Source organism: Ovis aries, chromosome 12 (assembly GCF_016772045.2).
Source record: "Ovis aries strain OAR_USU_Benz2616 breed Rambouillet chromosome 12, ARS-UI_Ramb_v3.0, whole genome shotgun sequence".
In the NCBI taxonomy this organism is placed as follows: Eukaryota; Metazoa; Chordata; class Mammalia; order Artiodactyla; family Bovidae; genus Ovis; species Ovis aries.
The window spans coordinates 50,602,951-50,616,611 of NC_056065.1; the positions used below are offsets into that span (position 1 = coordinate 50,602,951).

Sequence of the window (13,661 nt, forward strand, 5' to 3'; positions counted from 1 at the left end):
CCCATGTGGACCCTCCCTCTCTGGAGGGCTGGGGCAGGGACCTGTGGTGGCCCCTGCCTGCGGGCAGAGCCAACTGGTGGAATTTCCTGCAGGTGGGGAGGGAGCCCCACTTCTTACCTGTGCCCGTCACCACCAGGAGGAGGGGGATTTCCAGCCCCTGCGGGAGGCTCCCCGCCTGAAGCTTCAGGTTAACTGTTAAGCAGAGAATCCTGTCTCTTGGTTCAGATTTTAAAGGCACCGAAGACACAGAACAGCCTCTGCCTTGGGGCACCAGGATGAGAGCTATGTGTGGGAGGAAGCATGTGCACATGTGTGCGCGCGTGCCCGTGCTTGTCTCCCCTCGCGCCCCACAGTGACGGCATACCAGCCGTCCTTCTGTCCCAGGGGCCCCCGGGGCTTGTCTTTCCTGTCTCCCCCAAACCCGGGTGGCTGTGGGGTCAGGAAGAGCCTGGCACGGCCTCCAGAGTGTTGGGAGAGGCAGCGCTTGTCCAGCCAGGGGGCAGAGCAGAGGGGCTGTCCTCATGGGCCACCCCTTCTAGACACAAGCCCAGGGCTTCACGAGGGCAGCACACACACGTCCAGGCACGTGGTGCTAGCACCACACATGCGTGCCACACATGTGGCTGACACATGCTCCCAGGCACACATCACACCCAGGACACCTGGGTGCTTGACCAGCAGTGCATGTTGGGTCTGCGTGGGTGGCTTATCCTCTTCCAGTCCTGGAGGCTGGACATCGGAGACCCAGATGTGGGCATGGCCAGTGTTGCTGTGTAGACAGCTGTTTTCTCTGGGTCCTCATGTGGTCAGCTTCTGTGCATGTCTGTGCCCTGACCTCCTCTTATGTGGGCACAAGCCACACGGGATCAGGCCCACCTGTGACCCCACCCCGCCATCATTGCCCCCTAAGAGGTCCCTTCTTCCAGCATAGCCGCATGAGGGTCGGGCTTCCATGTGTGGGTCGTGGCTCTAATGTGAATTCAGCCCCTGGCGCCTCCTTCTGTGCTCAGGGACATGCAGCTGCTTTCTCACACCTGCACATGCCTGCATACACTTGCCTAGGCTGGCACTCACTGTGGGCACTGGTCAGGAGGTGCCCAATCCACCAGAACTGCTGGCATTGGTCTGGGCTACTTTTGGACACTTGGGCCAGTGACCGTGCTCCGGAGCCCCCAGTACCACCTCCCCTCCCCCATAGTGGATGCCTGACTCTGTGTGCTGCCCTAGCTCACCCAGTGACTCTGGGCACCCTTTGGCGGAGCGGAGGGGAGGATTGGCATCAGTGCAGCTCCCCCATTTCTCCTGAGGGTTCAGCCCTGCAGAGAGAGTGGGAGTCTAGAAGCAGCGAGCCAGGTGAAGGTATCCCAAGACCATTCTGGTTGGGGCAGCCAAGATGCCTGGCCGAAGGGGCTCCGGCTCTACTTCAGTGTGAGACAGGAGTGGGAGTGTCCTGTGGTGGGTGCAGACCAGCTGGGCTGGAGATCTGGCCTGGCCCTAGTAGGGCTGGGGGAACTGCGGGTCCCCCCTCGGGCCCTGGGTCTGCCGGCTGGGCTGAGCTGAGGCCTGTGGGCCCCGGGCCAGAAGAGAAGGCTGGGAGTAGGCTTCCCAGACTAGCTGCCTTCCAGCACTTCCTGGGGCCCTCCTAGTCCCCTTCTGGTCCCCTCCTCCTGCCCTCCCCACCCCTCCCCCGCAGCCCTTATAGCCACATCCTGCAAGGAAAAACCCCAGACTCCCAGAGCCTCGGAGCTGAGAGGAGCTGAGAATGTGCGTGGGGACCCAGCCGCCCAGGGCGCCGGGCTCAGCCCTCCTGCTCCTTGGGCTCGTGCTGAGTGCTGCGGCCCAGCCCCACTGTACTGGGGACACCTACCCCAGTGGCAACAGGTGCTGCAAAGAGTGCCAGCCAGGTGAGTGGCCTGGACATGGAGGAGGGAGGGGTGCCTGCAGGGACCTAGGACCAGGAGACAGGGTCGGAGGACACGGATAGGGCGGCAGGGACCTGCAGATGGGGTCACGCGCTGCAGGTGTCATGAGGCAAGTGGAGTTGGGTTAGTGGGTGATCTGGAGCCACGCCTGGGATGACGGGCCAGCCAGAGGTCGGGTGGGGCTCCTGGGGGAGCACCAGGCTGTGCAGGGCTCTGACCCCGGCCTCCCTCAGCAGGTTATGGGATGGAAAGCCGCTGTATCCACAACCGGGACACAGTGTGCAGCCCGTGTAAGCCCGGCTACTACAACGAGGCCGTCAACTATGAGCCCTGCAAGCCCTGCACCCAGTGCAGCCAGAGTGAGCACCACGGGTGCCCGGCACCCACGTCAAGACTCGACCGTGGCGGGGGCCTGCCCTGCCCCCCGGGGCTCCATAGCCAGCTGAAACGACCCACAGGGCACCTCCCCTTCCTAGGGGCCCAGGACCACGTGGCTTTTGCGGGGGGAGGGGTGGGTAAGACCCAGAGTCAAGGGCTGCAGAGGGTCCTGAGCAGACTGGAGGGTGTTAGAAGGGTGGTCAGAGCTGCCACGGGTGACCCTTGGGGCCGTGTGACCAGGAGGGATGTGGCGTGCGTGGTGAGAGAGAACCAGAAGCTGCCCAGCTGTGAGGGGCTGCTGGTCGGGAAGGTGGCTGTGGACCCTTGACCCCCATCCTCAGCCTGCTCTGCAGCTCTGGCCTCCCCACTGACCACCCACCCCACCCAACCCCCAGGAAGTGGGAGTGAACCCAAGCAGAGATGCACACCCACCAGAGACACGGTCTGTGGCTGCAGGCCGGGCAGCCAGCCCCAGGACAGCTACGGCTACAAACGTGGAGTTGGTGAGGGGGCCTTGGGAGCTATGTGGAAGGAGCATGTCCCTCACACGCTGTCACTGCTCCTCCCAGAGCCCCCACCCCAGCCCCAGCTGAATGCCCCTTCCCCAGCAGATCACACTAAGATGGGGGTGGGGGTCTCCCAGGTCAGGGCCCATGGGTGGCATGCACATGGGGAGGGGCTCTCGGAGACCCTGGGGAATGAGTCTCTGGGCACCCCAGGGGTGGCAGATGGGCAGAGCCTGCTGACTCTGTTGCAGACTGTGCCCCGTGCCCACCAGGACATTTCTCCCCGGGCAATGACCAGGCCTGCCAGCCCTGGACCAAGTGAGTGTCCCTGTGGCCGGAGGGCTTGGGTGGCCTGGAGTCTGGGAGCCAGGGGTCAGTTCTGGGAGTAGGAAGCTGCTGGTTGGGAGCTTCTGGGCCTGAATCCCTGTAACCCTTGCCCCACCCCACTCTGTGATGGTCCGTGCCCCCACCATAACCCCTGCTCAGCCCTGGCCCAGCCTCCCACTGGCCTTCCTGCTGGGTCAGAGTAGGGAGCCTGTGAGACCCCAGCCCAGGCCCTGGGAGTGTGAGAGCCTCACTCACTTACAGCGGAAAGGTTCCTGTCCTTGTCGGGGTGAGCCAGAGCAAGCAGGAAGAGAGTAGACGGGGGTTTGGGAGAGGAAAGTGCAGGTGGGAGCAGGCTAAGCGCAGGAGGGCCCGGCAGAGTTGCGGCCCCTCTCCTCGCCACCTTGGCCTGGACTCTGATGCTGCCTGAGTGACCCCTGCCAGTGTGGACCCCTGTTGCTTCCCACATCTCCCTGGTACTGCCCCAGTTCTGGGCCCATCCCACTGATAGGGGAGGAGAAGGGGGACTCTGGCCTGATCAACACCCTTGCCTGCCCTCAGCTGCACCTTGTTAGGAAAGCGAACATTGCGGGCGGCCAATAGCAGCTCGGACGCCATCTGTGAGGACAGGAGCCCCCCGGCCACACCACCGTGGGAGACCCAAGGCCCTCCAGTCCAGTCCACTACTGCCAAGCCCACCACCTCCTGGTCTAAGGCCTCACAGGGGTCCTCCATGCCCCACACAGAGCCCCCCAAGGGTAAGGGGACCTGGCCTTGCCCCAGCAGGGCCCTCCCCCCAGCCCAAAAGGGGAGTGGAATGGGTGGGGAGGACAGGAGTAGAGACTCCCTCTGGGCTCGGTGGGGCCCTCCCTATTGTGGGTCCCTTCCCCTGGCAGACCCCACCCAGCAGGCCCTGCCTCCTTGCAGCCCCTGAGCTGTCCGCTGTCCTGGGCCTCGGCTTGGGCCTGGGCCTCCTTGCCCCTGTGGCTGCCATGCTGGCCCTGCTCCTCCACCACAGGGCCTGGAGGCTGCTGACCAACACCCCCAAACCCCCAGGTGAGTGCTTGTGGCGGGCCCCAGACCAGATGGCCTCCCAAGGTGCAGGACCCCTGTCCACCTCTCACCTCTTGCCCATACCTCCTCCCCAGGGGGAAACAGCTTCCGGACCCCTATCCAAGAGGAGCACACTGATGCCAACTCCAGCCTGGCCAAGATCTGAACAACGTCTGCTGGGGTGGGAGCCGGTGACCCCTCCCCAGGATGGGGCCCCCGAGGGGCAGGGGGGCCCCCAGGTGCAGGTTGCCCCCCTGTCACCCCTGTGTGTGGCACCCTGACCCCTGCCCTGTGCCGTTTTAGGTGCTCCTGGGCTGGCCCTGGGCTCTGCTACGTATGCTGTGCATACTCCCCGCCCAGGGTGGGCCCCCAATAAACGACGTTGGCAGATGTGGGCCTCTGACTGGGCTGCCTAGGGCTGGGGGGTGGGCAGGGGCTCCCCTGGATCCCTCACAGATCCCAGGGCTGCTGTCCTGTTCCCTGGGCACATCCCACCACCTGTAGGGGGTGGGGGAGCCAAAATAAGTGCCCTGGGGAGTCAGTGCTGCACCTGTCAGCCACATGAGACCCTGACCTGGGGACCTTCCCTGGGCCACTTGGTAGGGGCTGGCAGGGGCTGGCCCCAAAGGTCATCCAGGACCACTCCTTGGGTTGCTGGGGCTCCTCCCAGGAGAGGGCACAAGTGTCTGTTTCTTCTCAAACCCCATGCCCTGCTAGACCCAAGTGTATGGTGACCCTATGACCCCCATGACACCTGCAGGGCCCCCGAGTCCCCTGAGACCAGATCCATGCCCTCGGGGAAACTGGGTGCTTCTGACAGGGCTGATCCTTCATCCACCCTGGGCGGGAACAGAACGGGCACCGTTATGCGAAGAGGTTCCCAGCTGGGAAACTTGTGTCCATGGACAGCAGAATGGGCTGTAAAAGCCCGCATGGTCAGACCATCCTGCTGGTCAGCACTGGGGGCGGCCCTGGCTTGGGCAGAGGTGTGGACTTGGGGTGAGTGGCCAAGGGCTCACTCGAGGTGTGCAGGTTAAATAGCTCAGGGAGCCCAGGTCAGTGTGGAAATGCTCTGCAGCCAATAGACATTTGCGCCCCGGGTGTTCAGGCAGATTGCAGAGCTACACTGAACCGAAATAAAAGACTCCCAAGCTGCTGTTGGGGGGGTGGGGTGGAGCAGAGAGAATCCAGGCAAAAGCCCGAGGCCTCACCTGGTGCACTTGGCAAATGAGCTCCTGGCTTGCTCTCACACCTTTCCCGCCTGGTGGCCAGGACCCAGGCATCGCTGCACCAAGAGGGACCTCCAGCAGCTGAAGATCCTCCTGCCACATGTGTCAGGCTGCCTTCCTGCCCCCTGCCCCAAGTTTCTTGGGCTGGCTTTCTCCCCAGAGCTGTCCTGGAGGCCCATCCATCTCTCCTCAAACCTCTGACCTCTGGTGGCCTCTTGGGGAAAAGGAACAATGGGACCATCATATGTTCTTGGAAGGCTCTCAAGATGCAGCAATGAACACACACACCCTGCGCCCTTAGAACAGGCAGCAAATTGGCACCACCGGTCAGGGGTCTGTGGTCCCTGGGCAGTGCAGAGACTGTGCAGAGAGGCTTCGGAACAAGCCAGAGGGGCCTAAGGGAGAGCCCAGGGCCTTAGGGCCTGAAAGGTCGAAGGTCAAGGGAAGGGGCTTCCTCCCCAAACCTCCCAGCTGCTTCTCAGCCATGAGCCCCCGACCTGACCCCTTGCCTGGCGGCTCCACCTCTGAACAGCTGACAGATGGACAGACAGAGGTTGATCACTTTCAGTTTGCTTTTATGCGGCCGCTAAGCACACTCTCCACTCCTGTCTCTGCTGACAAGCCTCCTAAATCCTGCTGAGCTACCCCCTGGGCCCACAGACACCCACCCTGATATGCCCACACTGGGCCCTCCCCGCTCCAGGGCCCCCACCTGGCTCCCCATCCTCCTCCCTCAGCCCTCCTGATTAACTCCTGGACCCCGTGTGGGACCCTCTGCCCCATGAATGAGCATCACTTGTGTGAGCTGAGACAAATGAAAAATGTGATGAGCTGCTCAAAAAGTATTGGAAAATACAGCTGGCAGATAGAGATCTCCCCCGCAGTGCCAGGTCACAGAAACTCCACAGCTTGCAGCTGCGTGGGAGGGCCCTTCCGGAGCCTTGGGGACCAGAAGGCGACACGGGTCCCCACCCCCAACGTCAGTCTTGCTTCTTGTCACACACGACCCTCCCTCTGGTTTCCTGCTGCTGCAGGTGGCAGTCCCCTTTGCACAGACAGCTGCCCCCTGGTGCCTGCTGTGCTGGTCAGCTTCCAGAAGGGCCAATAGAGAGAACCTGGTTGAACAAGCATCATTTTAGGGGATTTATCATTTTTTCTTAGGCTCTTACCAGAATTGGGGTGACACCAACCTGGTACAGACCTAACTGTTCAGGCCTTTAAAATGAGCAGTGGCAGAAGGTCCAGAACTGCCCAGTTCTCCATTCTGCACCTTGCCCTGGGATCCAGCGGTTGCTCAAATCATCCTCCAGTCTAGGAGCTGAGCTGTAATCTGGTGGTCCAGAGAGAGGGCCAGTCCTAGGGTCTTCACCTTGCCCTCTAGGAACCAGAGCCACAGCCCCCGCAGAGACCCTCCCTTTGCTGCAGGGCCCAGTTGCTTCTCTGAGGAGGGCCTTGCACATGCTGGGACCTGAGTCACAAACCCTCTCATTCTCAAACCAAGTTTCATGGGTCTGCCCTGGTCACCAGGTCATGACCCTCAACATACCTATGGGTGCCACCAAAATCACACTCCTGGGACCCCCACTGCCCACCCTACCGCATTCCCAGGGATCTCTGCCCATTTACCCTGTATCAAGCTTCCACTGGAGGGCCAAGGGAGGCTTCTTGAAGGAGGCAGGGCCCCAGAAACTAAGGTGAAGAAACTAAGGTTCATAGAGACAAGGGACAGTCTCATGGCGAACTGTAGCCTGGACAGCCCCTCCTCCCCACTTCAGGGTTCACTTGCTGTTTCTGGAGGCTGAGTTCTCAGCCTGAAGAGTTAAAGTGCTCCATCAGGGACCAGCACATCCATGGGCTGATGGGATTCCTGTGGGGAGAGCTGGGTTGAAGTCTGCAGGGCAGTCAGAGCTGCAGCCTGGACAGCCCCTCCTCTCGACTCTGCAGGGTTCAGCCAATGATTGGTCTCTCCTTTCTGGCTCCTCCTCTCAGGTGTCAGCACAGCTGTAGCCTCCAGTGTGTGTGATGTCTGGAGCCTGGTCAGGCCCACTTGGCCAAGCTGAGGAGCGGGGGGGGGGCGGGGAAGACTTGTCCTAATTTCCCAAAGTGGGGGGCTTGTTCTAATCCTCAGAAAGCAGGGACTTGTTCTGATCCCTGCATGGGTTCTGAGGCTGCTCAGTGCTGGCAATCCAGGACTTCTGGGAGGTTGTGGGGTCCCTGGCCTGGAGGCTTCAGAGGATGAGGGATTTCATCCCACCTGCTCTGGGTATTGGAGGGGCCTCACAGTGCCCCCCTGGGGAAGCTGGAGGTGGAGAGGGGGTCAGCCAGGAGCCAAGGAGCACAGTGAGGAAGCAGTCTTTGTTGAGGGTTGTCCCACCCCCAATGACTCAGGATGCTGTCTGTCACCCTGCATCCGGCGCCCACCCACACTCCAGTTCCTTCAGGCCTGGTGGCCTCAGGTTTTACATAGAAAACATTTCTGACCACCCCCCGCCCGCCCTCCTGTGATGTGGCTGGGGGTATGTGTGGTGTTTCCCCTGACAAGGCACACACATTTAGGTCACATTTAGTTCCCGGAAAAGAATTCCTGGCCCAAAGGGCAAGATCACTTAGGAATCCCCCAAGGTCACCTTCACACATGGGTCTTTCAGGTGTCTGGTCCTCTGCGGTCAGTTGCTCTGCAGCCTACAATGGGACCTGCTCTCTTGGGGTCCCGTTGGGACGACCCCTTGAATTGTTTTTTTCTTTCTTTCGGTTGTACACAACTTGTGAGATCGTAGTTCCCTGATCAGAAATTGAACCCTAACCCTAACCCTGCCTAAGGCGGTGAAAGTACTGAGTCCTATTAACTGGACTTCCAGGGAATTCCCATCCCTTGATTTTTTTTTTTAAGTATTTTTTATAGCAGTTTTAGGTTCTCAGCAAGTGAGGGGGAACCTTCCCCTCATCAATACCCCCTCTTTGCTCAGTTGTGTCCGACTTTTTGTGACCCTGTGGCCTGCAGCACGCCTGGATTCCCTATCCATCACCAACTCCTGGAGCTTGCTCAAACTAATGTCCATGGTTGGTGTGGCCATCCAACTATCTCATCCTCCGTCATCCCCTTCTCCTGTCGTCAATCTTTCCCAGTATTAGTGTCTTTTCCAATGAATCAGCTCTTCACATCAGGTGCCCAAAGTACTGGAGCTTCAGCTTCAGCATCAGTCCTTCCAATGAATATTCAGGGTTGATTTCCTTTAGGATGGACTGGTTGGATCTCCTTGCAGTCCAAGGGACTCTAAAGAGCCTTCTACAACACCACTGTTCGAAAGCATCAGTTCTTCAGTGCTCAGCTTTCTTCATGGTCCAACTCTCACATCCATATGTGACTACTGGAAAAACCATAGCATTGGGGGCTAAGATGGACCTTTGTCAGCAAAGTAATGTCTCTGCTTTTTAATATACCGTCTAGGTTTGTCATAGCTTTTCTTCCAAGGAGCAAGCTCTATATAGTCAGCAAAAACAAGACAGGGAGCTGACTGTGGCTCAGATCATGAACTCCTTATTGCAAAATTCAATAACCCTGAGGACAATGCATTTGTTACAAAAGACAAACCTGCACTGACAATTCATCCTAACCCAGAGTCGGTAGTTCACGTCCGGTGGCTCGTCCTGTGCTCTGGACAGACGCGTGATGACGCGTCCTCGCCGCTGAAGTTTCCAGAGCAGCCTCACTGCCCCAAACCTCGGCCCACGCCTTGGATTTTGAGTCGCAGGGTCTCGGGGGTCCCGCACGGAAACAGTGTCTCGGGCCTCTTTGGGGCGTGGCCGAGGCGGAGCCGCACGCGGGGCGGGATCTGGGCGTGTCCGGGAGGGGCCTGCTTCCTAAAACCTCGGGGCGAGCGGCCAGGGGGACGCCATGGGGGCGAGGGGCGCGCGAGTGGCCCTGTGTGGTGTCGCGCTGCTCTGCGCGCTGGGCCTGGGCCAGCACCCCCTCGGAGATCTGAGCTGCAGCCCTGGCCAAGTTCTGCATGGGACGGGGACAGACGCACGCTGCTGCCGCTGCGCCCCAGGTAAGGCAGGCGGGAGCCCCGGCGCGGAGGGCGGCAGCGCGGCGAGCCTCCCCGTGCTCAGGGCAAGCTTTCTGGGTCCAAAGCCCTGATCCCAGCGCAACCCGGCGAAGGCAGAAGTGGCTTGGGGATTAGGGATTGGGGGTTGGGGGATGGTGGTCGGGAGGTGGGGCAGGGGCAGGGGCAGGGGGTGTGGGAACCTTCCCCAAGCCAGGTCAGGGGTCCCAGTGTAGAGGAGGGCTGCCCCTGTCCCTTCTGAGTGGGTAGTGAGTGAGCCCTTGGCCATCACTCAGGCTCAGTTTGGGGTTGCACCCCTCTTTCTGCCAGCTCCCTGCCTCGGACCTGCATATCTCGGTGGGAGGAAAGTGGAATGGGTCAGTTTGGGGACAAATATTCCCGGGGAAAACACCCAGGGTGTCACCCTGCCAGGACCTGGGGGGTGATAAGGGGCTCTTAGAGTTTAGGTCTCAGTGTCGTGGACACTGTGGACAGCAGTTGGGGAGGGATGGGCAGGCTGCCTGGAGGGTCCTGGCAGCTGAGGGCCATGCAGGATGGAGAGGGGGCCGGGAGTAGATCTCCCAGGTGACCCCCTTGTCTGTTGGGATGGCTCCGGGTCACATTGAGTCATGGTTACCCTGGGTGAGAACAACTTCAGGGCAATGGGGGATGCAACCAGGCCAGGTGGGTGAAGGAGCTGGGTGCCCAGGAGGGAGGGGCACAGCTGGACCAAGCCAGGATCCTGCCTCCCAGACAGTACTCTACCCAGCTGAGGTAGCCCTGCCCTGCCCCCCATTTCCCTGGGGGGTAAGAGGGGGTGCCCTGGGGAGGGGACTCCCCCCAGCTGCTGAGAGAGCTGCTTGTTCCCTACCCAGATAAGGGGACCTGTCCTGAGCCGGACTGCCAGTGTATCCAGCCTGAGTTCCACTGTGGAGACCCACAGTGTAAGAGCTGCAAGTACCACTCCTGTCCGCCTGGCCAGGGAGTGCAGCCTGAAGGTAAGTGGTTGGTGGGGGTGGCCCATGCAGGCCAGGGGCGTTGACAGGGCCCAGCCAGAGCTCATAGCAGCTGGTTTGGAAGAAAGCTTGCTTGCAGGTAGGGGTACGGACACCCTCTGGGCAGATGGGTGTCAGTGTGGGGTCCTATGGAACCCTGGTGGGCAGGCAGTTCTCTTGTTCTGGCATCTCAGCCCTCGCTGGAGGCACAGCATCCGCTGTGTGTGTGGCTCTCTTGGCCTAGGTGTCTTCATCCAGAAATGATGCCCTTAGGGCTGGTTGTGAGGAACAGAGGAGTGTCCAGGACTGTCTGGCCCTTAGGCCCTGGCTCAGACTATGTCCAGGTCTATACCCACCCTGACCCTCCAGGTAGAGCCCAGTCTGGAGTTCAGCCCCTTATCTGGAAGGCGCCTCACGTCCTCTTAGGGAGCTCTTTACCTGGGGGGCGGGGCCTGCCTGAGCACGTGGGGGCTGGGGGAGTGAGGGCAACAGGGGGCTGTGTGAGGTTTTGGGGCAGGGAAGCCTAGGGTGACTGGGGCACAGCCTTACCCCAATCTCCAGGGCCCTCACCAGCCTTCCGTCCCCCCAGCCTCCTGGAGCAAGCAAAGGCCCAAGCTGGCTCTTGCCAGGCTTTAACCCCGCCCTGCTCCATCATTTGCAAGCAGATACCTCCCCTCCCCCATATCCCTTCAGGGACCCTCCACTCAGCCCTGAGTCACAGCCTGCCCTGGAAAGGGGCACACTGGGGACCTGATTTATCCCAGGTCCTGTGGGCACCAGAGGCTCCTGTCAAATGGATGAGGTACGGGTGGGGGAGTGTCCTTCTGCTGGGGACCTGGACACCAGCAGGATCCCACCCCAGCCACCCCTGCAGCCACTGTATGTTTGTCTGTCTCCAGGCAACTTCAAATTCGGCTTTGAGTGTGTTGACTGTGCCGTGGGGACCTTCTCTGGGGGCCACGAAGGTCGCTGCAAACCTTGGGCAGAGTGAGTGCTGGTGGGGCCTTCTGGTGGCTGGGCGGTCCAGGCAGGCTTGAAGGTGGGGCCTCTGCTGTCCTTTCTGGTGCAGTGACCCCCAACAGCTCAGAGGACTGCAGCAGTGCGGAGGAGTGCTCGGGTCGCCGAGGGCTTACTGAGGGCTCTGTCCGTGTATCCCAGCTGCATCCAGCTTGGGTTTCCCACCCTGTTTCCTGGAAACAAGACGCACAATGCTGTGTGCAGCCTGGGGCTGCCACCCACTGAACCACCCAGCCCGCTGACCATCGTCATCCTTGCCCTGGCTGCCTGCATCCTGGCCCTGACCGTGACCCAGCTAAGCCTGCACATCTGGCAGCTGAGGCAGCAAAGAGTGTGGCCCCCAGGTCAGTTGTGCCTTGGGGAGGGGGGGGTCCCCTGCCTGCCTGCTGATCGCAGCCCCTCTGCAGAGACCCAGCTCCTGGAGGCCCCACCACCCCCACCCGAGGACTCCTGCAGTTGCCAGTTCCCTGAGGAAGAGCGGGGTGAGCGGCTGTCAGAGAACAAGGGCCGCCAGGAGGACCTTTGGGTGTGAAGTGCAGAGGGCCCATGCCAGGCCCTCCCTGGAGCTGGCCCAGGCTGGCCCTCAGGAGCAAGGGCTCTGGGTCCCGCAGTGGGGCCCCAGCTCTGGGCCCGGCCCTGCTCCCCTCGATGGTGGAAGCAGGTGGGGGGTGATGACAGTGACCAGTGCCCTGGATCATGCGGAAGAGGCGGCAGCTATGGCTGGACCCCATGGAAGACACAGACGCACAGTGGCTGCCTCCCTCTCTTGCTGCCCCACTGGGGCCACATCTGTGGGCCCCTGGTTCCCAGGACAGGAGGCCAAGGACCTGAGTACAGGCAGCACTCAATAAACGCTTGTGCAGTGACCTAAGTGGATGTGTGCAGGGGGAGAAGGGACAGGTTCTGGATTCTCCCCCAACCAATGCTCACAGTCCCTTCCTAGCTGAGGTGGGAGTGGGGGTGGGGCTATTACAGTCCTCAGCGCAAGCCCTCAGCTGGGACCACAGGGGAGGCATGTTTTGCTGGACCCCTGCCCTCTGTGCCTCTTGACTGCCCTGTCCAAATCCATTCTCCAGTGGTTGGCCAGGCAGTTGCTCGGGCAGCCGGGTCCTTGGTGTGTGTCTGGTCTCTGTGTCATGGGTGCTCCAGACTCTGGTTCTGGGCTGGCTGCACATCCTGCTGCTCCCTGTGGGGTACCTGCCCTTGAGTCATTGGGCCCCAATCTGGGGCAAGGTAAGTTTCCACCCACACTTCCTGGTGGATGTGGGCAGCCTCAGAGTGGCCTGGTTCTAGCCCTCTGTCCAAGCCCTTCTGTTGGCCTCCACCACCTCACAGGGCTCTCGCTCCTGAGGCACTGTCCTGGGGTCTTACCCCGCGAAGGTGAGCAGTGCTTTTCAGCCTCTTGACAGCACAACCCCTAGGGAGTCTGATAAGGTCTCCCTGGCATCCAGGGCGCGGCTGGCGGGCCAGTGGAGACCGGTCTTGGCAGCGGCCCTCTCCAGCTGTCTCCCTCCACCTGGCCCCCCTGCTGTCTGTGGCCCCAAGTGTTCTAGCCCTGTCCCCTTCTCCCCTGCTCACCGTGCCCTCCCCACACACCTGCATGCGGCCCAGGAGAGCCCCTTGATTCACTGGTCCCCACCCCCACTTAGTTCCAGGGAGGCAGGTGGACCCAGCTCAGAGCAGGAAGTGGAGGCGAGAGGGGCTCTGCGCCCTGCATTCCATCCCTTGTGGGGCACAGCCTGCTTCCGCCTGGAAGGAGGGGCATGGCCGGCTCATGACCATTCACACAGGGAGAACAATCCCCTCAGCTGCTTCTCTCTGCCTGCCCCTCGGGTCCTAGCTCTAGAGGCCCAGGAGCCAACCAGCTGCCACACCCTTAGGCTCCTCCTCTGCCCCCAAACCAGATCTCCTGTCCCCGGCCAACCCTCGCCCACCCACCTCCAGGAAGGCCCTCCTCATCTCCGTCACCTGAGTCCCTTGACTGCCCCTCCCCCACCTGTGGGGAAGGGGTCCCCACCCTGGCTCAGCCCCTTGCTGATGCCAGGAGTCAGGTCCTAGACAGCCTCGAGGGCAGGAGCAGGAGCGCGTTCCGCTGACTCAGTGCGGAAAGTCCTCGCGGGCGGCTGGCGTGGGAGGAGTACCCGGAAAGTCAGCCCGTGGGCGGTGGAGTGACGCCAGGTTGGGTGACGTGGAG

At 61.3% G+C, this 13,661-nt stretch overlaps 2 protein-coding genes across 6 annotated transcripts; both read left to right on the plus strand.

Annotated features, from left to right (window-relative positions):
• Positions 1–1,726: 1,726 nt before the first annotated feature.
• Positions 1,727–4,573, plus strand: TNFRSF4 (TNF receptor superfamily member 4). 4 transcript variants are annotated; one of them, XM_042229371.1, is made up of 7 exons: positions 1,727–1,904; positions 2,156–2,281; positions 2,696–2,803; positions 3,058–3,124; positions 3,692–3,888; positions 4,058–4,186; positions 4,279–4,573. In XM_042229371.1, the coding sequence occupies exons 1-7, from the start codon at positions 1,763–1,765 to the stop codon at positions 4,347–4,349; spliced, it is 840 nt and encodes a 279-aa protein (XP_042085305.1). In that variant the 5' UTR covers positions 1,727–1,762; the 3' UTR covers positions 4,350–4,573. The 4 variants fall into 4 exon arrangements, with proteins under 4 accessions (XP_042085305.1, XP_027831628.1, XP_042085306.1 ...); XM_027975827.2 differs by having other exon boundaries at positions 2,159–2,281; XM_042229372.1 differs by lacking the exon at positions 2,696–2,803.
• A 4,702-nt stretch (positions 4,574–9,275) lies between these two features.
• On the plus strand, positions 9,276–12,333 carry TNFRSF18 (TNF receptor superfamily member 18). Of its 2 annotated transcripts, XM_027976122.3 has the most exons (5): positions 9,276–9,461; positions 10,331–10,453; positions 11,350–11,437; positions 11,609–11,811; positions 11,875–12,333. In XM_027976122.3, exons 1-5 carry the CDS (start codon positions 9,308–9,310, stop codon positions 11,997–11,999), a joined length of 693 nt encoding a protein of 230 aa, XP_027831923.1. In that variant the 5' UTR covers positions 9,276–9,307; the 3' UTR covers positions 12,000–12,333. The 2 variants fall into 2 exon arrangements, with proteins under 2 accessions (XP_027831923.1, XP_027831922.1); XM_027976121.3 differs by having other exon boundaries at positions 11,609–12,333.
• Positions 12,334–13,661: the final 1,328 nt, after the last annotated feature.